The sequence below is a fragment of the Trichechus manatus genome, unplaced genomic scaffold, assembly GCF_000243295.1.
Source record: "Trichechus manatus latirostris isolate Lorelei unplaced genomic scaffold, TriManLat1.0 scaffold00017, whole genome shotgun sequence".
Classification (NCBI taxonomy): Eukaryota; Metazoa; Chordata; class Mammalia; order Sirenia; family Trichechidae; genus Trichechus; species Trichechus manatus.
The window spans coordinates 8700190-8724510 of record NW_004443953.1 but is presented as its reverse complement, the minus strand read 5'-3'; the positions used below and the strand labels follow the sequence as shown (position 1 = coordinate 8724510).

At 35.1% G+C, this 24321-nt stretch overlaps 1 protein-coding gene across 5 annotated transcripts in view; it reads left to right on the top strand.

Annotated features, from left to right (window-relative positions):
• ASCC3 (activating signal cointegrator 1 complex subunit 3) overlaps nucleotides 1–24321 on the top strand; it is a 414547-nt gene that overhangs the window by 364833 nt on the left and 25393 nt on the right. For all 5 annotated transcript variants that reach the window (XM_004372420.3, XM_023727600.1, XM_023727601.1 and 2 more), the window contains one exon: nucleotides 17801–18025. In XM_004372420.3, the coding sequence (XP_004372477.2) occupies nucleotides 17801–18025 (225 nt within the window). The remainder of the gene's footprint in view (nucleotides 1–17800; nucleotides 18026–24321) is intronic.

Genomic DNA, 24321 nt, shown 5'->3' with positions numbered 1-24321 from the left:
CTTTCATCAGAAGTACTCATATTTCACTGAGCAGAGCAAGTTACATGGCTATGCCTACCTTCAAAAAAGGTGATGAAGTATAATCCCACATGTCTGGAAGGAATATTTGATGAACAATAGTGAGTGTCTAGCATAGTTTCCATCCTTCAAAACATGTTTTAACTGTTGTCCTTCATCTTGATTGGCAAGTGTTCAGAGTGCCTTTTGAGTGTATATGTGAAAGACATAGATCTTTTTTAGAGTTTACACTCCATTAAAATGGTAGGTGAAGGGAAGAAACCAAAACATACAACAGAAATATCTGAAGAGCAATTAATAACATCATAGCCCTGCTAATTATTGTAAAGGAATGGATAGCTTTCAGATTATTTTACTGTTGTAATTTTCTTTGTCAACATCTTTTTAGCACTAATATGTGCCAGATACTGGGGTTACAAAGATGAGTTCAAATCCCTGGCTTCTCAAAATCTGCTGTTAAGGAAATAATCTATGTAAATAAATAATTATTACACATTATCATTTGTATCTAAATGAAGTGTAGTAATTTGGGAACACACAGTAGGAAGTGATTAACTCTGGCTGGGAAAATTAGAAATAGCTTCACAGAAGAGGAAGTTATATTTGAGCTAAGTTTCAAAGTAGGAATGAAGGATAGTGAAGTAGAAAGAAAGTAAGTCATATGGTAATTCTGTGTTTCACTTTTTGAGGAACCACTAAACTGTTTTCCACAGCAGCTGTACCATTTTACAGTCCCATCAGCAATGGATGAGGGCTCTAATTCCTACATCCACATCCTAGCCAGCATCTGTTGTTCTCCGGTCATTGTTTGTTTGTTTAATCATAGCCATCTTAGTGGGTGTAAAGTGGTATCTCACTGTAGTCTTGACTTACATATCACTAATGACGTCTTTTCATGTGCTTGTTGGCCATTTGTATATCTTCCGTGTGAAATACCTATTCAAGTCCTTTGCCCATTTTTTGATTGGGTTGTTGTTTGTTGTTGTTAAGTTGTAGGAATTCTTTATATGTTCTGGATATTAAACTTCTGTCAGATATATCATTTCCCAAAATTTTCTCCCAGGTTATAGGTTATCTCTTCACTTTGTTGGTAAATTCCTTTGATGAACAAAGTTCTTAATTTTGATGAAGTCCCATGCATCTATTTTTGCCTTTTGTTGTTCATGCTTTCTAAGAATCTGTTGGTAAAAATTAGGCCGTGAAGCATAATCTTTGATCTTTTTATAGCATTTGACCATATTGGTTATTTTCCTCTTAATACTTTCTTGATCCTTAAAAATGTTCTTTCACATCTTATTCCTGTTCCTTTTCTTAGGCTTTCCCATTGGCTTCTCTTCCTGTGCCTGGGTGTTCCCCAAACCTTGTTTCTTGATTATCTGCTTTCCTATGTACTCACTTTCTCAGGTCACCCCACAGTTACGTTAGTTTAAATATATTACCTTTAAATAGATGAATCTCATGGCATAGTCACCAGTCTTGACCTCTTATTTGAACTACGGTTCCACACTTCTGCTTGCTCAGTGGCATTCCCACTTCCTTGTCCCTCTGTGACCCATACTGAGAATGTCTAAAATCTTGCCCACCTTCATCACCCCCAGAAGACTGAGGATTCCCGTCATTTTGTTTGTCATTTGTATTTACATTCTTTCATACCCCCAAGATTAATTCCTTCAGTTAATCTTTGGCTCCTCCTTCTCTCCTCCTCAATTCTACTTATTAAACCAGTTACCAAGTCCATTCAGCCCTTCCTTTGTAATTTTTTCTCAAGTCTCTGCCTTTAAAAAAATTTAAAAAAAAAAAATGCACTCTTTAGCTCCTTTCTAGGTTCTCATCACTTCATTCCGGAACAACTGCGCTAAACAGTCTCCTGAGTGATCTTCCTGGTTTGGTTCCTCTCTCCTCTTTAATTCATCCAATTCGCCCTTGGAACTTTATCTATTTTAAAACACCATTTGCATCATTTCTCTCCTCAAAAATCTTAAAGTTACATATGTAATAAAACATGATTTCCTTAATCATGGCCCTCCACATTCTTCCTTTTTTACCTACACATTCCATTCCAAACCAAACCTGTGCTCGTTGAGTCGATTCCAACTTTAGCAACCCTGTAGGACAGAGTAGAGCTGCCCCATAGGGTTTCCAAGGCTATAGTCTTTACAGAAGCAGACTGCCACATCTTTCTCCTGTGGAGCAGCTAGTGGGTTTGAACTGCCGACCTTTTAGCAGCCAAGCGCATAACCACTTTGCCACCAGGGCTCCTTACATGTTCCATTAGACTTACTAATTTCCTCCCCTTTCCCCTAGTTGACCTTCTTCATCTTACCTTCAGATATACTGTGCACATTCTCAGCTTCACACCTTTGCTTTTGATTCCCACCTGGAACGTTTGTCCATTTGAATTCTATGCACTCACCTTGGCTCAGCTCCCTCTTGAAATATTCCCTAATTAATTCAGCCTCAGTGGTTACTGTCTTTCTAAATTCATAATACCAGTGTTTGTTCCATTCATTTGGCCATTGCTCCAGTACTGTCTTGTGATATTTCTTGCATATTGGCCTATTTTGATATTTCACCTTTAGGTTTTTATTTTGCTTTTTGTATAACTATTTCTTAACTCCTAGAACAAAAATATTCAGTAAATGTCTATTAAATAGATGAGAAGTGTTTTAGTGGTATGCCTTAATCCTTTCCACTTCCCAAAATTGGGTTTTATTTTTGTTTGGGGTTTTTTGTTTGTATGCTTTATGTTTCCTATAATCTCATAACGTGTAGAAATGCAAATTATCAAGTCACCTCTAAAAAACGGTGAAGTTTTTAAAGCAGAAGCAAGGTGATAAGAAAAAAAGGTTATTTAGCTTTTAAAGTTAGATTGCAAAGTGTGACATTTAACCTTACACAATTATTATATACTGCTGCTAATCTCAGTATTCCCTTTCAGGATTCGAATAAGATAGCCTAAAGATTTCAATTTCTTAAAAAGAGAATGTCTAAACATTGTTAAGCTATAAGGTATTTTTATTAGATCCTTGAAAACTTAGGAATTTTTTTCAAGTTTCATCAAAGAACAGTTTTTTAAGGACTTAGCTATAAACCCTGGAAAATAGAAGTTTCTGATGGACTTCATACCACTGAAATTATTTTAAGTACAACGCACCTGCTGGTACCCACTATTGTTAAGATCCCTTAACAGGTGTCCTTCAACCGGGTGGTTCTTCTTACAATAAAGTATTATTTCTTGTTCATATTTATTTTTGCCATATTATTGTGTTTTTGCCTTAATTGGTTGAAGGCCAAACGTGTCTATAAGTTTAAAACATTGATTTAAATTAGACACATATGCCCATACTCACACAAGTCCTGAAAGGAAACACGCATAGATCTTATGAGAAATTACAGTTATATCCGTCAGTATTTAAATTATTGCCATCTGAATATAATAAAATTGTTTAGTGACACAAATTATGAGCATATTGGAAAAAATAGTTTATTATTGTTTAATTAACTAGAATTTGTTTTTATCATTTTCCAATGAATGTTTTATAACTTAGGACTTTCTTTTTCCCTTCCTTTTTTTTAACGTAGAGTGTTACTAAATTCATTCTTATTCTGCCTTATGTCGAATTTTAAGGTCGTTATAAATATCATGTAAGTCCAGATTATAACAGTCTTTTATTTTAGAGGCTTGTTTTATTTGAAATGATGGTATATGATTTATTCAGTTTGAACAGATAATTTTAAAGTACAAATCGTAATTGTTAGAAACAATACAAATCATAATAGATTTGTATTTTTTTTTAAGTTATATAGCACTTGGTTTTTTAGTAGATTAATGATTGAATAAAAGGCAATCTGAGTAAACAAAGATAAAAATATAAGGTCTGTTTATTTATCCCTTAATATATCTGGACCTAGTTTGGCAAATGCCAGGTTATTTTCCAAATATTATTATAAAATATGTAATATCCAATTAATGTAATACTTTGGAAAGATATAGATATTAAACAGGTTTCCTATTAGGGAAATTTACTGAAATGCTTTTTCTAAAGCTCCAGTAGCCAAAAGACAGCACTGGAATGTGAGAAACTAATCTTAGTTTGTTTTAACGCCTCAGAATGTTACAAATTAATCAAGTGCTACTTAAAGTCTAGAACTTATTAACTTTGTAAGTTTTGCTTTTCCCATGACAGAAATCAAGTTATAGTATAAAGCTTCTTTAGTCTGTCCCATTGATCAGGCTGCCATCCCCACTGTACGAGTACTCTCTTATCTGCTGTTTAAGTGAGTTTCATTATAGGCAGTGATGTGTGCAGGGACATAAGAGTACTCGTTTACTGTTACATAATGCTTACAGGAGACCAAGCATGAACCCATTCTGTTCTTTCCGCTTGGTAATTTGCTTAGGTAAAACAGGCTCTTATAGTTACTGTACCTGGAAGAAAAAAAGTATATGTATAAACTCACGTACACACACACACACACATTCCAACAACATTAATTTGTTCAAACACTTTCACTAAAGAAAAGACCAAATTAGATTATAAGTATTTCATGTTTCTTATTTTAACAAACCTAAAAGGTAAATTACACAGTCGACGTATTTAAGGGCCACTGAAAATGTAAGACTTGCATGTGGAATAAAACTCCTGGAGCCTTAACTGAACCCAAATGCCAGCTAAACATTGAAAGACATATCTCAGCAGTACAGATTTGCCAGATTGTTCTTAGGAAAGCAAGCAAGTAAGCTATGTGACACGATGATGTGAATAAACCATTATTTAAGAGTATATATCCCCAATAAACCAAAAGTCGGTGTAATAAACAATGTGGTAGCATACATACATATGTATATACTTTTATTTTTTATTTTATTTTTTTACTTTATGATGGGCAGCTGAGTTTATGGCATTTGTAGAACAGATTGAGGTTGGTAATGAAAAGGGAAACAAAATGAAAAGTATTTGAGTGAACAGCAGGGCCCATTTGATGTGATTTTGAAAGATGTTTCTTTATTCTGTTTTTTTCTTTTGCAATCTAAAAACAGTAGCAGGGGGTTTACAAGCAGATTTCATCATAGGTTGTCAATCACTGTGATTTAACATTTGCAGTGGAAGATGTCTTTATTCAAGGACAGCTGGGCAAATCAGACACACAGATTTGCAGTTAGTAGTCTGTCCAGCCTATACTAAATAAACAAGGACAGGGCAGAAAAACCAGCCTCTCACATAAAAATATAATGAACTCCACTGACCTCGCTGCCCTTCATTCAGCTTCAATCCCAGTTGCATAAAAGCTTCACTACCCACTTTCAATTTCCTTTAATTACCTACATGATGTAGATAAGAAAATGAACCTCACTTACAGTCAGTGATCACACAGGAAATTAACTAGACAAGTTGTTTAAAATTAGAGAAGTAATTTGGGGGTAAATAGAAGTATCCTACTGAGATAGAAGTGGCTAGAAAAGGGTTTTGTTTGCTTGTTTGTTTGTTTTACCCAGGGATTTTGGTGATCTTGGGATTGCTGCTTTTTTATATGCAATCTAAACTAAGGAAAAGAAAATCTTTTTTGTAAGTATTCTGAAACATCCAGAATAAAATACCTGATGGATGTAAGGGCTAAGTAAAGTGGTGAAGCAAACATGCAACATTCTAAATAACTTGTAAAAATTGTGATCTGAAATTCCAGAAATAAATGACCATGAGTTTCACAGGAAGGTCTGGCAGAGCAGTTGAGGATTAAACAGCAGTTGTCTTCAGTCAGTCTTCACTTTAAAATCTGCTTAAGTCCATCATCAAACCACAAAATATGCAGATAATATTTGTTATTTCTTCTAATTGATCTAAAATAAGTATTTTTTGTTTCATCCTTGTGGTTCAAGAACTTGGGTTTTAATTACAAAATACTATAGAGTTGCACAGTAAGGTAACTATCCATAATACTTTTCCGTCAGAAGTTGCTCTAGGTGTGTACTATAAATGGTTCATTCTTTTGCCATGTCTTTCACAATATTTTGCAGTAGTTCCACTAAGGTACACTGAAGAGAGCATATTTCCTTATTACACTCTAATGTACTTGTGAACATTTAACGAATATGGATTTAAAGGAAACCTAATTGAAGATTAGAGACTAAAGCCTACAGTATCAAGTCCGTAGTTCAAGAGGATGCAAAACCCTGAATATGTTACCTTTAACTTGACTATCTCTGTAGGACCCACAACTTTGAATTTGTTCTTATGGGAACATTGTCTTTCAAAGAACCAATATGTTCAGTAACACAATCACATAAAAATTGTAAGATTACCTGGTTAAGATGAATGGACAACTACTAGTAATGCATAAGTAAAAAAAAAAAAACCACTTATTTCATTAAATAATATTTTAATTATTACATTAAAAAGTAGATTAATTAAATTTTATTTCAGGTAGTGAAGTGTATTTACATAATTGTAAACATAGATTTACAACTGAAAACTGTAGAATACTCCAACAATTAAATCTTAAAACTTAGTTTTAAGACACATGGGGTCGCCATGAGTTGGGGGCTGACTCAACAGCAGCTAAAAACAACAACATGGTATCAGACGTGGGGATTATTATTATAGTAATAATGCCTAACATACCCAGTTTTATAATTTTTAAGTGTTTCATAAACACTATCACATTGAATCCTCACACCAAACCCCAACTTAAGGTAAGGAACTTGGGACTTACAGAGGTACAATTACTCTCAGAAGTCACATAACTTGTAAGTGGTAGAGCTGAAAATCTACCTGTCATATCAGTTCTCAGGTCTATCGTTCTCTCCACCACCTTACCACACGATACCACCCTAATAATCTGTAATAAGTAATACCTAACTCTAAGGGTGTGATTACTTACCACATTCTTTGGATTCCCCTATAATTCAAACACAGGAAGCAGAAAAGGAGGGATCCTCAAAGCAAGTAACAGCATTTGATGAGACCTCAGTCAGTTAACTATGGATAATTTTAAACTACAGAAATTATTGATGTATCTCATAAACATTTATAAACCAAATGTCAACTCCTTTGAGGTACACATACACACACATACACACAAAACAGTTGCCTGTGTCAAATTTAATAAGAAAAAAGACCTTACTTATCAACAAACCAAAAAAAAGCCAAACTCACTGCCATCAGGTTGATTCCGACTCATAGTGACCCTATAGGACAGAGTAGAACTACCCCATAGCGTTTCCAAGGCTGTAATCTTTACGGAAGCAGACTGCCACATCTTTCTCCCGCAGAGTGGCTGGTGGGTTCAGACCACTGACCTTTTGTTTAGCAGCCGAGCACATTAAACACTGTGCCCCCAGGGCTCCTTATCAAAAGCATATATTAAATAGTAATGGAGACACTTTTGGATTATATCTCACTATCAAGTATACATATAGTATAGCTTGTATTTGCAAAATAATGTTAAGCCTTCTTAAGAATATTTTCTCATAATAAGTGTCAGTCTCCTTGTTTTCATTTCAACTTTGAACCTTAACCTGTCTCCCTTACCCTTTTTATCTAATAGTATTTTACTGTCTTTCAGTTCAGGAGACCCTGGGTGGTACAGATTGTTAAGTGCTCAACTACTAGCCGAAAAGTTGGCAGTTCGAACCTATCCAGAGGTGCCTCACGAGACAGACCTGGGGATCTGCTTCCAAAAGATCACAGCCTTGAAAACCCTATAGAGCAGTTCTACTCTGTACACATGGACTCACCATGAGTCGGAATCGACTCAATGGCAACTAATAACAATGATCCTTCACTTCAGCCATAACCTTCTCAAGGATACCTTCCCTGACCCACTATTATTATTTGTGCTTCTCCCTCATTGTACTTGTCTAGTTGTCATTTTACACTTGTGGGAAATTTTAATTAAGGTCTGTCTCCCCCACTGTACTATAAAGCTTCATGAGGGTAGGAAATCATGGCACTGTATTCGTTCATCGTTGTACGCCCAACGGTAGTATATGCCGAGTAAATAGTTGGTAAACACTAAGACCTTGCCCCACTGTGGTTATCAAAATACTTTCAGTTTTTATTAATGTATATAACTTTCTGCAAAGAAAATTAAGTAACCCTTAGACTAGAAAGACTGCTCCATTTGCTGAGAAGAGGCAACACTCAATTTTTAAATTTAAAATTTTCAGTAAAGCTACTGTCTTTGGGTAATCTATATTAAAGGTCTGATGACCCCCTTATAGTCTTAGAAAGATCTCTCTACTACAGAGCATTTTTCCCAACCTAAAATGTACTCAAGTATTAGCAGACTCATCTGATACTGATACTGCTGGCAGTGAGCAAATTCACAATCCTAGTGAAGAAGGGGATTAAAGCAATACACTGGGTAACTCAAGCAGATTTAGCATAGTTTGGAGAACAGTGGAGTCACATCTTACATGGAGTTTAGGTTCTAAAATAAGCAAATACAACAAAAAGCACATTTGATTGAATTTACCTGGAAATAATTCCAAAAGTATAATAAGCGTGTAGTCAGCCCTGTTCAGATATGCTGCTTCTCATTGGGTTCAATATCATTAGTTTTTCCTCTAGCATTGGAGCAAATCTTTTTTTCTTTAATTTAGCACCAACTGAAATGTTAGCTTGCATTTACAAGTCATGCTTTATGCAAAATGTACATCTTAGAATGTTAAAATCAAACTCAGCTTAGAAAGATGTTCACTCTTTGAGAGGCACTTGAAAACCAAGACTGGGAAATGTCCAGTTTATATTATTGTCTTCTCTCTCTCTGTCTCTTGTATATAATTAAATTTGAACAAGATAAGTATATCTAAAATTGTGCTTATATATTTTACTGGACTGGAGGAAGACTCATTAACAACCTTTGAATATGCAGATGACACAACCTTGCTTACAGAAAGTAAAGAGGACTTGAAGCACTTACTGATGAAGATCAAAGACTACAGCCTTCAGTAGGGGTTACACTTCCACATAAAGAAAATGAAAATCCTCACAACTGGACCAATAAGCAACATCATGATAAACAGAGAGAAGATTGAAGTTGTCAGGGGTGTCATTTTACCTGGGTCCACAATCAGTGCACATGGAAGCAGCAGTCAAGAATCAGACAAGATGTTGTATCGGGATAATCTGCTACAGAAGATCTTTTTAAAGTATTAAAAAACAAAGGCGTCACTTTAAGGACTCAGGTGCGCCTGACCCAAGCCATGGTATTTTCAGTCACCTTATATGCATACGAAAGCTGGACCATGAATAAGGAAGCCTGAAGAAGAACTGATGCCTTTGAATTATTGTGTTGGTGAAGAATATTGAATATACTATGGACTGTCAGGAGAACAAACAAATCTGCCTTGGAAGAAGTACAGCCAAAATGCTCCTTAGAAGAAAGGATGGCGAGACTTTGTCTCATGTAGTTTGGACATGTCATCAGGAAGGACGAGTCCCTGGAGAAGAACATCATGCTTGGTAAAGTAGAGGGTCAGCAAAAAAGAGGAAGACTCTAAACGAGATGGATTGACACAGTGGCTGCAACAATGGGCTCAAACATAGCAACGATTGTGAACATGGCACAGGACCAGGCAGTGTTTTGTTCTGTTGTACATAGGGTCACTATGAGTCAGAACCAGCTTGACAGCACCTAACAACAATATATTTTACTGAGGGAATTGGATTACTTAGAAAATACTGTTAATTAGTACTTTCAGTCATTCTTATTTTCCACATAATTTTTATTTTAATTGAACTTTGCATATAATTTTAAGTCTGATCCTATTGCCTACATATCTGAAACCTAGAGAGCCAATTCAGTTTGCAGTATTCAAATTCCTATTGAATTTTCTTCTGGAGAAAGATCAGAGGAGTTATATTTATGAACCATAGAAAGAAACTTAAAATATCAAGAAGTTTTTAGAGTGTATAACAGATTCAAAGCTGATTTTGTTTCCCATCACCACCTCCACCCAACTATCTAGCCCTCTCTTTAAATGTATTTTGCATGCTTGTCAGAAAGCTCCTACTCACTGAATGTTCCCAACTTCTCTGCTATTAATAGCATCATCATTCTCCTCATCCCTGAGGCTTAAACCTTAGATCTCTTATCTGGTTTTATGGATCTGCTCATACTATTTTCTCTGCCTAGAATGCAGGGAATCTCCCTCTCTCCTCTTCTACAAATTGTTCTAAACCTAGAACAAATTCTGCCTGTTTTGGAAAGCTTTCCAACACATCCGATTCAGTTTATTACACTTACCTGAATAAATTGTTTTATTTTGTACTTAAAATAACTGATTGTTTATATAAATCATTTTCCCCAATATAATTTTAATTTCCTTGAAGGGGAAAATTGTGTTTTAGGTTTCTTTCCTATCTCTTACCTGCTGTTCAGTTTCTCTTAAACCAGTTGGCAAGGTTGGAAAGATAGGTCAATAGTTGCTGATGGGGATTTGGATGGAGTCTGAATACTAGGTTCAGGTGGATCAGCCAGCAGGTGACAGTGCTTCAGTGCTGAAATCTAAAAAAAAATAGCTAGTCCCTCTTTTTTGCAGATTACTTGAAAGAAAAAGGAAAGAACTGAAATGACAGGTGGAAAGAAAACCAAGATATCACATAGGGGCAAAACTGCTAATGTGTCAGTATATGCTTCTTTCATAAAGCAGTCCAAAATAGGCACAGATAATGTTCAAAACAGTGTAGAGTAGCTGTCTTTTTGTTTGTGTATTTGTTTGTTTGTTTTTTGATCATTCTAAAACAAAATAAGATGAGAGACATCATAAATACTTGCCCAGTTCAATTGAATAGAGTGTTACAAATAATACTCATTTAAAGTACTTCCCAGCATCCTATATTAAATCAACTGAAATTATATTTAAGCAATTTCTTTCAATCTCTTGGTCTCGCCTGTTTCCCTTCCATTATAAGGCCCCTATAGCCACAACAATGGACTCAAACATACCTACAGTCACAAGGGTGGCATGGGATGGGCAACATCTTCTGTTCTACATAAGGCCACCATGTGGAGGAGCCTACTTGATGGCAACTAACAACAACAACAATAATAGGGTTTTTACATATACTGTTCTAGAACATCTTCACTTCTGTCTTCACCTAGTTAATATCTGCTCATCCTCTGAATCTTAGCTTAACTGCCTTTTCCTTCAGGAAGCCTTCCCAACCTTCCTAACTTGGTCAAATTTCTTTGCTAAACTCTCTAATGTTTTCATTTATCTGTTCTTCATAGTACTTGTCACTACGTCAAGTTTGCATTTATTTATGTGATTAATTGAACAATGTCTGTCTTCCCTACTAGGGAGCTTGTGTATGCCCAAAGCCTGGAATAGCAAATGGTGTATTCAACAAATATTTATTTAAATGAATTTATTCCATTCAGAGCTTTGAAATAGGAATTTGTCCATTCATATAGGCAGAATTTTTTTCATAGTGATATAACACTTTATCAGCATTGCCCTTTGTTATTTAGTATTCTTATAGTATATACTTGGCATCCAGTAAAGGCAGAGGTTTCTGAAATTGCACATTAAGCATGACGAGCTGAAGGCTTATTATACATAGATAGTAAAAAAAGCCTCAATTTTTTTCATAATACTAAATTTGAAATCATGATATTTCTGAGGCATTCCAACACATAATCTTATCTCATAGGCAAAAATCCACGAGTACCAATCAGAAGTTATCTCGTGCCCCTTTGTAAGCCTTAACTCCCTTCCACACCTGTCCCCTCTGTCAGACAATCACCAATATGCCTTACCACTATAGATTAGTTTTCATTTTCCAAAATATCATATAAATGAAATCCTAGAGTATGCACTCTTATTTTATCTGGATTCTTTCACTCAGTATAATTATTCTGAGATTCATCCATGTTGTGGCATGTATTAATAGTTCATTTTTTTATTATTTGCTGAATAGCATTCCATTGTATGGGTGTAATTTGGTTATCCATTCTCCTGTTGATGGACGTTTAGATTTTTTTTCCAGTTTTTGACTGTTACAAGTAAAACTGCAATTAAATTCTGTGTACACATATTTAGATACACATAGACTTTCTTTTCTCCTGGGTGAGTCCCTAGGAGTGGAATGCCTAGGTCATATGGTAGCTGTATGTTTAACTTTTTAAGAAAATGTGAACTGTTTTCCAAAGCGGCTATGCCAGCTGTGTATGAGAGTTCCAGCTCCTCCACATCCTTGCCAACACTGGATATATCAGTGTCATGGATTAAATTGTGTCTCCCAAAAATATCTGCCAACTTGGCTAGGTCATGATTCCCAGTATTATATGATTGTCTACCATTTTTTAATCTGATGTGATTTCCCTATGTGTTGTATATTCTATCACTATGATGTAATAAGATGGATTAGTGGCAGTTATATTGATGAAGTCTACAAGATTAGACAGTGTCTTAAGCTAATCTCTTTTACGGTATAAAAGAGAGACATGGGGACCTCATACCACCAAGAACACAGTGCAGGGAGCAGAGCATGTCCTTTGGACCTGAGGTTCCTGTGCTGAGATGCTTCCAGACCAAGAGAAGACTGATGACAAGGACCTTCCTCCAGAGCCAACAGAGAAAGCCTTCCCCTTGAGCTGACTTCCTGAATTTGGACTTGCAGCCTACTAGACTGTGAGAGAATAAATTTCTCTTTGTTAAAGCCATCCACTTATGGTATTTCTGTTATAGCAGCACTAGATGACTAAGACAATCAGTCATTTTAATTTTAGCTATTCGAATTTGCATTTTCCTAATGACTAGGTGAGACATTGATGATGTCAGATGGATCTTGGCTGAAAGCAGAGAATACCAGAAAGATGTTTACCTGTATTTTATTACCTATGCAAAGGCATTCAACTGTGTGAATCATAACAAATTATGGATAACATTGTGAAGAACGGGAATTCCAGAACACTTAATTGTGCTCATGTGGAACCTGTACATAGACCAAGAAGCAGTCGTTCAGACAGAACAAGGGGATACTGCATGTTGTTTTTCTTCAGGAAGCCTTCTCAACCTTCCTAACTTGGTCAAGTTTCTTTGCTGAACTCCTTAATGTTTTCATTTATCTCTTCTTCATAGCACTTGTCACCATGTCAAGTTTGTATAGTGCGTGTGGTTTAAAATCAGGAAAGGTGTTCGCCAGGGTTGTATCCTTTCACCATACTTTATTCAGTCTGTATTCTGAGCAATCAACCCCAGAAGCTGGACTATATGAAGAAGAATGTGGCATCGGGTTTGGAGGAAGACTCATTAACAACCTGCAATATGCAGGTGACACAAACTTGCTTGCTGAAAGTTAAGAGGACTTGAAACACTTACTAATGAAGATCAAAGACTACAGCCTTCAGTATGGATTACACCTCAACATAAAGAAAACAGAAATTCTCACAACTGGACCAGTAAGCAACATCATGATAAACGGAGAAAAGATTGAAGTTGTCAAGGATTTCATTTTCCTTGGTCCATGATCAATGCCCATGGAAGCATCAGTCAAGAAATCAGACGATGCATTGCAGTGGGCAAATCTGCTGCAAAAGACCTTTTTAAAGTGTTAAAAAGCAAAGATGTCACTTTGAGGACTAAGGTGCACCTGACCCAAGCATGGTATTCTCCATCAGCTCATATGCATATGAAAGCTGGACGATGAATAAGGAAGACTGAAGAAGAATTGATGCATTTGAATTATGATGTTGGCGAACAATACTGAATATACCATGGACTGCCAGAAGAATGAACAAATCTGTCTTGGGAGTTCAGCCAGGATACTCCTGAGAAGCGAGGATGGCAAGACTTTGTCCCAGGTACTTTGGACGTGTTGTCAGGAGGGACCAAACCTTTGGAGGAGGACATCATGTTTGATGAAGTAGAGAGTTTGTGAAAAAGAGGAAGACCGTCAACAAGTTGGAATGACACAGTGGCCACAACAATGAGCTTAAACATAGCAACGATTTTGAGGATGGCACAGGACCAGGCACTTTTTCATTCTGTTCATAGGGTCGCTATGAGTTGGAACCGACTCAAGGCACCTCACAGCTACAAAAGTGACTAATGATATTGCTCATCGTTACATAAAATATCTATTAAAATGTTTTGCCTACTTTTTACTAGACTGTTTTCTGATTTGAGTTTTGAGAGTTCTTTGTAGTATATGTATTTGAATACAAGTTCTTTATCAAGTATATGCTTTGCAAATATTTTCAGTCTTTAACTTATATTTTCATTTTCTTAACAGTGTGTTTTTAAAAGCAGAATTTTTTAATTTTGATGGAGCTCAGTTTATCAATTTGTTCTTTCATGTATCATGCTTTAGGTCTCCTATCAAAAAAATCTTTGATAACCCTAGATCACAAAGGTGTTCTCCTATATTTTCTTCTGGAGGTTGTACAGTTTTAGATTTTTACATTTAGGTCTGTAATCCATTTTGAGTGAATTTTTGTATATGATGCAAGGCTGGGATCAAAGTTCTTTTTTTTTTATCGCACCATTTTTTTGTTCTAGTACCATTTATTAAAAAACTATTCTTTTCCACTGCTTTATCTTTGAGTCTTTGTCAAAAAATCAGTTTTCCATATATGTATGGGTATATCTCTGGACTCTATCCTATTCCAGTACAACCCTTTTTTGATTACTGTAGGTTAATAATAAGCCTTGAAATAGGTAGTCTTACTGATTTCTAATTTAGTTTTATTATGATCTGAAATATACTTTATAAGCCCCATCTGTTCTTTGTTTTCTTTTTGTTCTTTTTCTGCCTTCTTTTCAAGTATTCCTTGTGAAACTGTTTTATCTCCTTTGTTGTCTTATTAGCTCTAGCTCTTCAGTTTTGCTGTTTTAATGGTTGGTTTAGGATTTATTGAATACATTTTTAACTTATTATAATCTATCTTCAAGTGTTGGTTTAGGATTTATTGAATACATTTTTAACTTATTATAATCTATCTTCAAGTGATATCATACCACTTCATGTCTTGTAAAAGGACCTCACAATAGTATACTTCTATTTCTCCCCTCCCAGAATTTATGCTACTGTTGTCATATATTTTACTTTTGAATGTGTTACAGCCATACAATGCATTCTTTATTATATTTGTGTGAGGAATCAGTTATCTTTTTATAAAAACAAATTTTTATGTATGTATGCATGTAGTTACCATTTCCAGTGCCCTTCGTTTCTTTGTGTAGATCCTTATGTTCATCTGGTATTATTTGTTTTCTGCCTGAACAATGTGCTTTAACATTTCTTGCAGTTCAGGTCCTGCTGAGTTCTCTCAACTTTTGTATGTCTGAAAAACCTCATTTTTGAAAGATATTTTCAGTGGATATAGAAATCTAGGCTGATGCTTTTTTTTTTTTTTTCCTTTCAGTACTTGAAAGTAGTTGCTCCACTGTCTTCTCACTTGCATTGTTTCTAATAGGAAATCTGCTGTCCTCCTTATCTGTGTTCCTCTGTACATAATATGTGTTTCCTCCTATGGCTCCTTTTCAGATTTTCTCATTATCAATGGTTTTCAGCGATTTGATTAAGATATACCACAGTGAATTTTTCATTTTTGTTGTGCTTTGGGGTTCATTGAACTTCTTGTATCTGTAGATTTATAGTTCACAAAAAATTTGGAAAAATTTTAGCCATTATTTTTTTTATGTTTTTTTCCCCCTGCCCTTCCATTGCCAGGGACTCCAATCACATGTGCATCAGGCCACTTGAAATTGTCTCAGAGCTCACTAACGCTGTGTTCACTTTTTAAAATCTTTTTTCTCTCTTATTTATTTTGGATAGCTTCTGTTGAAGTCTTTAAGTTTGCTAATCTTTTATTCTACAATGTGTACTCTTCCATTAATACCATCTAGTGTATTTTTCGTCTCAGACATTGTAGTTTTTATCTCTACAAGTTTTAGTTGGATAGTTAGCTCTTACTTTTTGAACTTATGAAATACAGTTATAATAACATTAATGTCCTTGGCTGCTAATTTTAATTAGCAGTTCTGTATCAGTTTCCATTGACTGATTATTCTCCTCATTATGGGTCATGTTTTCCTGCATTTTTGCATGACTGGTAATGTTTGATTAGATGCCAGAGATTGTTATTTTTCTCTTCCTGAATCCTGTGTAGCTTTGTATTCCTATAAATCTTGAGTTTTTATTCTAGAATGTAAATAGTTACTTGGAAAAAGTTTGATCCCTTTAGGTCTTGCTTTGTTGATTTGTTAGGCACATTCATAGTAATACTCATTCTAGGCCTAATTATTCCTCACTACTTAGGCAAGACGTTCCTTCTCTACCCTATACCTTGTGAATTACAAGTTTCTCTAGTCTTTAGGGTGGGAACAGGCACTATTCCTGGCCCTGTGCTGGACACAGTTCCTTCTATTCCTGACCTTGAGTAATTTCTTCACATGCATGCACTATTCAGTAGTCTGCTGAAAACTCAGGGGGGATCTTCTGCAGATCTCTAGAGCTCTCTGTGTGTGTGTATGTGTGTTTGTGTGTGTGTGTGTGTGTGTGTGTGTGTGTGTGTGTATGTGTGTGCAGCTCTCTTCTCTGGTACTAAGTTCTGCAGACTCTAGCCACCTTCATCTCCCTGGCCTCTCAGCTTCATCTCCTCAGCTTAGGGACTCTACCAGGTACACCTGAATTCCCTTTTCCTGCACCCCTGTCTGGAAACTCTCTATGCAGTAAGCTGGGGCAATCATAGCACTCACCTAGTTTGTTTCTCGTATCTCAGGAATCACTGGTTTTCACTGCCTTGTGTTTAGTAGCTTGAAAACCATTGTTTCTTATGTTTTGTCTTTTTGTTGTTGCAGGAAGATAAGTCCTGCCCCTATTACTCTATCAAAGTATATCAAACAATGTGTGAATAATAACCTATCTGGTTAATGTTATGAGTAAAGTAGAGCTTTCATATCAACAGCAGTAGGCTGAATCTCAAATAACTACATATTTGGAAAAATAAGATTTTTCTTCATAACCAGCACTAATAAGTAGATGTTTGTTTTTTTAATGGAACAGTCTAGTTCCATTCAGTAGGTTTCAAAGATATTTACTGATTGATGTAATGGACGCTACCTGTTACTACTGAACTCTACCAGATTTAAGATTAAAAGTAAAAACTTTTTTTATTCCATGTTGTAGATTGAATTGTGTCCCCAAAATGATATGTTGAAATCCTAGACTCTGATACCTGTGAATGTGGCATTGTTTGGAAATAGGGTCTTTGAAGATGTTGTCAGTTAAATTAATATGGAGTTGGGTGGGTACTAACCTAATCTGAGTTACTCCTTATAAAAGAGAAGGAGAGACAGAGGGAAGACAGCCGTATGACAATGGAATTATGCTGCAACTGCAAGCCAAGGAATGCTTAGGGTTGCTAGAAGCCAGGAAAGACAAGAAAGGCTCTTCCCCTAGAGCTTTCAGAGACAACATGGCCCTGCCAACACCCTAAAGGCAGACAGGCAGTCTTGATAAACCCTTGGTTTCTGGTTCACTGCTGTGGCCCCAGTGTGGAGCATAGTGTGTGATGCCTAGTAGGTCCTTTATTACTTGTATTGCTATATTAATAAGGAGAACAGTCATGAAGTTTAGGTATATTGTACATTACTATCTTTTGCTTAAGTAGTAGTAACAGTATTGAACTCAGCAAAATTCTAAGAGATATGGCTGTCTTAATGTTTTTCTAAACTGTGTTTTAAATGTCAACAATTAAAACTAAGAAGTACATTAATTACACTTTTCATCCAGCAGATTAATACATATTTTTATGTGTTTGTTTGTTTCAGGATGCAGAAGAATACACAGATTTGCCAGTAAGACACAATGAAGATCATATGAATAGTGAACTGGCAAAATGTCTTCCCATTGAAGTAAATCCTCATTCATTTGACAGTCCCCACACCAAAGCACATCTCCTGCTACAGGCACATCTCAGCCGAGCCATGCTGCCCTGCCCAGATTATGACACTGATACCAAAACTGTCTTGGACCAAGCTCTCAGAGTATGCCAGGTATGAAAGTCATTTCTAATACCTACATTTTCTCCCACCATTTCTGTTTTTTTTTTTTTTTTTTTCCTTATTTTAGGATAAAACATACTTGAATTTAAAATTTTTTATAGTAGCACTGTTGAGAAAAACCAGGTGAATCAAATCAAGAATTTGCAAAGGGAAAGCAAAATAAATTCAGTAAGATAACAGATTCAGTCATTCATTCAACCAAAATTTATTGAAGGCAAACTAAGTGCCGGGCACTGTTCTAGGCCCAAAGCATACAGTGGGGAACAAGACAAAAGAGTCCTTACAGGCTTTTACTCAAGACAGGCAGAATAGATAACATAAGCCAAGATGTGACATTGTTGTTGTTAGGTGCCATCAAGTTGATTTTGACTCACTGCAACCTTATATGACAGAGTAGAACTGCCTCATAGGGTGTTCTTGGCTGTAACCTTTACAGGAGCAGATCACCATGTCTTTTTCCTGCGGAGCTGCTGGGTGGGTTCAAACTGCCAAACTTTAAGTTAACAGTTGAGCATTTAACCGTTGAGCCCCCAGGGCTCCTTCAAGAGGCAATGACTGATATAAAAATAATAATAATAATAAATCACAGTAAAGAAAATAGATGAAAGGCACAGTTTTGCAGTATTTTTAGTATGTTTGGGGAGTATCTCACTGATAAGGTGACATTTAAGAAAGAATTAAAGGGAGGGAGAGAGCCATAGGGTTATCTGAGGAAGTTTATTCCAAATGCTAAGGAAATCAAGTGTCAAGACTCTCATGTAGGAACTTACTTGCTATATTCAAGGAAGATCAAATAGGCCACTGTAAGAGACAAGGGAAAGGGATTATTAGAAATGAAGTCAGAGAGGGGCTGGAATGGAGGCTGGAGAGAGAACTGAGTCAAACCACGTAATGGTAATGACTTTGGATTTTACTCTGAATAAGAGGGAAGCCATCATAGCAGTGGTTCACTAATGTTTATGTTGGTTATATCTATCAATATTTACCATATTAATTAGCACTCAGAAAATTTTCAAATATTTATTAATTCACTTAAAATAGCATTAATAAATCCATTACATGTTAACAAATAACATGATTTTTCATGAAAAACAACAATATTTTCTAAAACAGTGAAAATGTTAGTGAGAAGTATGGCATTGTTTTATATGTTTGCAAATCTCTAATGTCTAGTTTAATAGAAATCAGCTAGATTCATATATCTCATTTTGCAATCAGGCTGTTATAATACAATGTTGTAATTGAAGTATGTACAGAAAATCCAACCTCACATAGATATGTAGTTGAAAAAGGGAAAAGTATCTTAATAGCCTTTTCAGATATTGTGGGTATTCTTTTTTGATACTACACCAAAACTTGACAAGTGGTATTTCTTGTAGGTTAGTTGCAGTGTGGAATCAGAAACCATGTCAATGAGCTTTTCATACCTTAAACACTCTAGGGCTAGGCAAGAAATGATGGTGGCTGGACCAAATTAGTGTGGGTGAGATTGGTGAGAATTGATTGGCTCCTGCATATATTTTTAAGGAAAACTAACAGAATCTGCTGGTGGAGTGGATGAGGGTTTTTAGAGAAAGAGAGAAGCCAAAGATGATTCCAAAACTTTTCCAGAGCAACTGGAAGGATAGAGTTGTCATTTACTGAGAGACGATTGTCAGCAGATGGAAAAGTGCGCCTGACAGATTGAGATTATGAGGGATTTTTATTTTCTACATGACGGTATACCCTTTTTGGACATTTATGTAATTAAAAAATAATTTTTTTAATTCTCAAAAGACTTATGACAATTTTAAAAGTAGAGTAAGCCTATCTGTGAAGATATATGTACTACAAGGATGTATATTATGAGGTTGTTTGCAAAATTAAAGGTTTGGAAATAACCTAAATATCTTTCAGGTTATAGAACACTGCAAAATAGTACAATTCTATTTATGAATTCTGTGTCTACATCTATATGTGAACATATACCTAGCGAGATGATCCAGGACAGCCTCCACCAGACTACTAACAGTAGCCATCTCCGGGTAGCAGAATTTGGGATGATTTTTAATTTCTTGTTTATGCTGTTCTAAAATATGTGAATGTTTTAAAATAAGCCTCCAATATTTTTATTATCAAATATTCCTATGATTTTATTATTTTTAAAAATAGGGATGTTTACAAACACAAGCTATCAGGAGTAAGAAGGGAAGTAAGGTAATACCAAACACATAAATATTTTTGACACCCTTTTGTGTAACTAACACATGGTTTACTTATCTAGGAAAATGATTTGCCACTCCTTATTAGTCACACTTCACAAATGAAGGTTAAAGTTCCTGAAGTTTTAGCTGTGGCCCTATAAACTCATTTGTATTTGCTATAACTTTTTTTTTCCACAAACACTGACCTGTTAATGAACCCTAGTGTCAGAAAAGGTTGGAGAGAAGTTGCAGAAGGAATTAAATTTTTAGATATAGTACCAGCCCTGTTATATTTGCAGATATATTTGTAGTTATAAGTATGTATATCGTATGTAAAAATGATAATGCACAATCAGCTTATTGATTCTTTCTTTTCCAGCACTCAGTAGTGATTCAAAAACTGTATAATAATAGAAATAAGTAATTTACAGATTAATCTGTTTCTAAAATTACTAGAAGGGAAAGGATTCAGTCAGGTACTTTAGCCTCTGTTAGATATTTTTATGTACAGTTTCTGGGGATTATCTGTATATTGTTTTGAGTGTTTTTAATCCTTCTGAATGACATGTATGGTTTTCTCTTTAACTGTAAAAGTAGCACACTTCATTTTAAAAAATTTGGAAAAGAACACATTAAATTTAAAGTCACTAATAGTAATTGAATCTTCATTGCCATGAATATGAAGCTCTTTTCTTTTGTTGTCTTTGCTTTACTTGGGTATCAGGGTAATGCTATTCTCATGCAGTGAGTTAGGAAGTGTTCCTTCCTCTTCTAATTTTTGGAAAAGTTTAAAAACGATTGGAGTCACTTCTTCTGTAAATGTTTGGTAGAATTCCCCAGTGAAGCCATCTGAATCAAGACTTTTCTTTGCTGGGAGGTTTTTGATTACTGATTCAGTCTCTTCACTTGTTATGGGTCTATTGAGATCTTCTATCTCTTCTTGAGCCACTGTAGGAAGTTTATGTGTTTCTAGGAATTTGTCAATTTCTTCTAGATTGTCTAATTTATTGGCATACAATTGTTTATAGTATTTTCTTATCCTTTTTATTTCTGTAGGGTCAGCCTTTTCTTAATGAAATTTTAAATTTAGTTGGTTTTAATTTTCTCTTTGAAACACTCTCAATCTTATAAAAAATGTGTTAAAATAGAACAGTAAAATTTCCATATACCCTTCACCCAGTGTTCCCTAATGTTAATATCATACATAACCTCCGTATTGATTCAGTTCTATCAACAACTAATCTACAGACCTTATTCAGATTTCATCAATTTGAATTTTGTCCTATTTACGTCCTTTCTCTAAATGAGGATCCTATCAGGATACCACATTGTGTTTAGTTGTCATGTTTCCTTAGTCTCCTTATCTTTCATAACCTTGACACTTTTATAGATTGTCCCTCACTTTGGGTTTGCCTGATTTTCCTCATGATTATATTCAGGTTAAATGTTTTTGCCAAGAATACCACAGAAGTGATGTTGTACCCTCTCAGTGTATCATGCATATCATGATGTAGCTATGTCTCATGACTGGTAATGTTAACTTCATACACTTGAGGTGGTGTCTGCCAGGCTTCTTCTCAGTTAAGTTCCTTTTTTTTGTTTGTTTGTTTTATAATTTATAACTATCTTTTGAGAGATAGTTTGAGATTTGTCTCTCTTCATACTTTCCTTCACTATTTTTAGCATCCATTGGTGATTTTTGCCTAACACAGTTATTACTATGGTGATTTTTTTATTTCCATCATTCCTTCCTGTATATATTAATTTGGAATTCTACTGTAAGGAAGCACTTTCCCTTATCCCCTTTTCATTCATTAGTTTGTTCATTCACTCATTTAATTAATTATTTAATTCAGTTATTTGTCTGTTTCAACTGTTTATATCAGAATAGACTCGTGGATGTTTGTTTTGTTCTGTCAGGTGAAATCCATTATTGTCATTATTTATTTTTCCATTCATATTTTCCCATTTTTCAGCTACTAGGACTCTCCCAAGTTGGCTTCTGTACCCTTTTGACTTCCCCCATTATTTTTGAACATTTTCATACTTTCTGGCATCCTGTGCTTTCCCTGCCTCAGCCCTGAAATCAGACATTTTTCCAAGGATCCCTGGTTCATTTTATTAGAGAGTAGTTTCAGAAACTAAAATCTGGACTCTAGCTGCAGTCTAGAGTTTTCTTGGGTGTCATTGCTTCTATGTCCTCTTAGTGGACAAAGCTAGGAAGTATAATTATGTATACACAGATACCTATATCTATTTATATATCCACTTGTCTGTTGGATATGTATATGTATGTATATATGTATGATTTTATGAGAAAAAGATATATGTATAAATCTATGAGTTCATTTTGATACCTCCAATTCTAATTCAATGCCAAAGGATTCATTTTAGCCTTACTCGCCCCCCCCCTTTTTTTTTGTTTTGTTAATACAACTCCATCTGTGAGAAACCTGGCTTTCATTAACCACAATATATTTATTAATTCCTCAGTCCTTGAATACTTATGAAGTAGTTTTAGAATTACTAACCCTTATCCCTGTAAAAACAAATTCACTAACTAGAGTATAACAGTTCTGTACAGTTTTTTGTTTGTTTTTTGTCTTTGGAGGCCCTTTTTCTTTGTACTTTTACACAAACACACACACTTGCTCTCTCACTTTTTTGTTTTACAAATTGTATATTATGTTATTTTATAGGCTATTTTTTAATGTAAGAATTCATAACATTAAGTATTCTTCTCAAGCATAATTTCTAATGGCTTCATTATATTCCTTCATATGAATAAATCATGGTTTATTTAATGGGTCCCCTATTTTTGGACACTTGTATGCAGTTTTTTTCTATTATAATTTATAAGAATTAGTTTTGATCATCTTAAATGTTTGACTTTAGCTTTTCAGAAGCCACCTGGAAAGAAATTTAGTAGTGAAAAGATGTCAGCTTTATATGCTAAATCCTCTCATTCTTGAAATTTTCTTTTAAGAATGTGATAAAAGTAAGAAGGTCAGAAAAAGGAAAGAATATTAGGATTGCTGATGGAAAATGGGGAGAAAATCGAGTTGATAAAATTTTCCAAGACTGATTGACAATTTCAGTTATTGCACCCTGTTGTTCTAATTTGATACAGGGGCGCTATTGGCCTTAGAAAGCATTGATTCAATCAGTTTTTTTGTGTGGTGTTGACGGTTTCTTTGTTCCACTTAATTTTCTGTGCTGAGTCATTTTTCTTTATGTATTTTCTTTTCATCTTTTTCATTGTTGTTGATTTTGTTTTCACTGAGTCTTTATGTTTTTCTTGTTTTTATTTTGTCATATAGAATTGTTAGTTTCCATTGTGGTTACCTTAATATTTACCCCTGTTTTTCTAAGTTTAAACCAATCTTTTATTTATATCACCTTGACTTCCTCTCCATATGTAAAATCTATGACTACATTTTTTAGTCCCTCTTTTTTGTTTTAATGTTGTCATCTTTTACATATTGATACCTCTGTTTCCCTATTTTCAGTGTTTTAGCTTTGATTTATTTTTGTGACTTCCCTATCTGGATTGATATCTGGTTGCTCTGTCCTGTGTTCTAGTCTTGGGTTGTTATCTGATGTCACTAATTTTCTAACCTGAGGACTCCCTTTAGTATTTCTTATAATTTTGGTTTGGTTTTTACAAATTCCCTGAACTTCTGTTTATCTGGAAATGCCCTAATTTCACCATCATATTTGAGAGACAGTTTTGCTGGCTATATAAATTCTTGGCTGACAGTTTTTTTTCCTTCAAGGCTTTGTACGTGTCATCCCATTGCCTTCTTGCCTGCATGGTTTCTACTGAGTAGTCCAGGCTTAGTCTTATTGACTGACCTTTGTAGGTGACTTTTCACTTATCCCTAGCTTCCTTTAAAATTCCATCTTTATCTTTAGTTTTGGTAAGTTTGATTATAATGACTTTCTTTTGGGATCTACCGTATGTGAGATTCAATGAGCATCTTGGATAGACATCTTCTCATCTTTCACAGTATCAGGGAAGTTTTCTGCCAACAAATCTTCAACAATTCTCTCTGTATTGTCTGATATCCCCTTCCCCCACCCCCACCCCCGTGCTGGTACTCC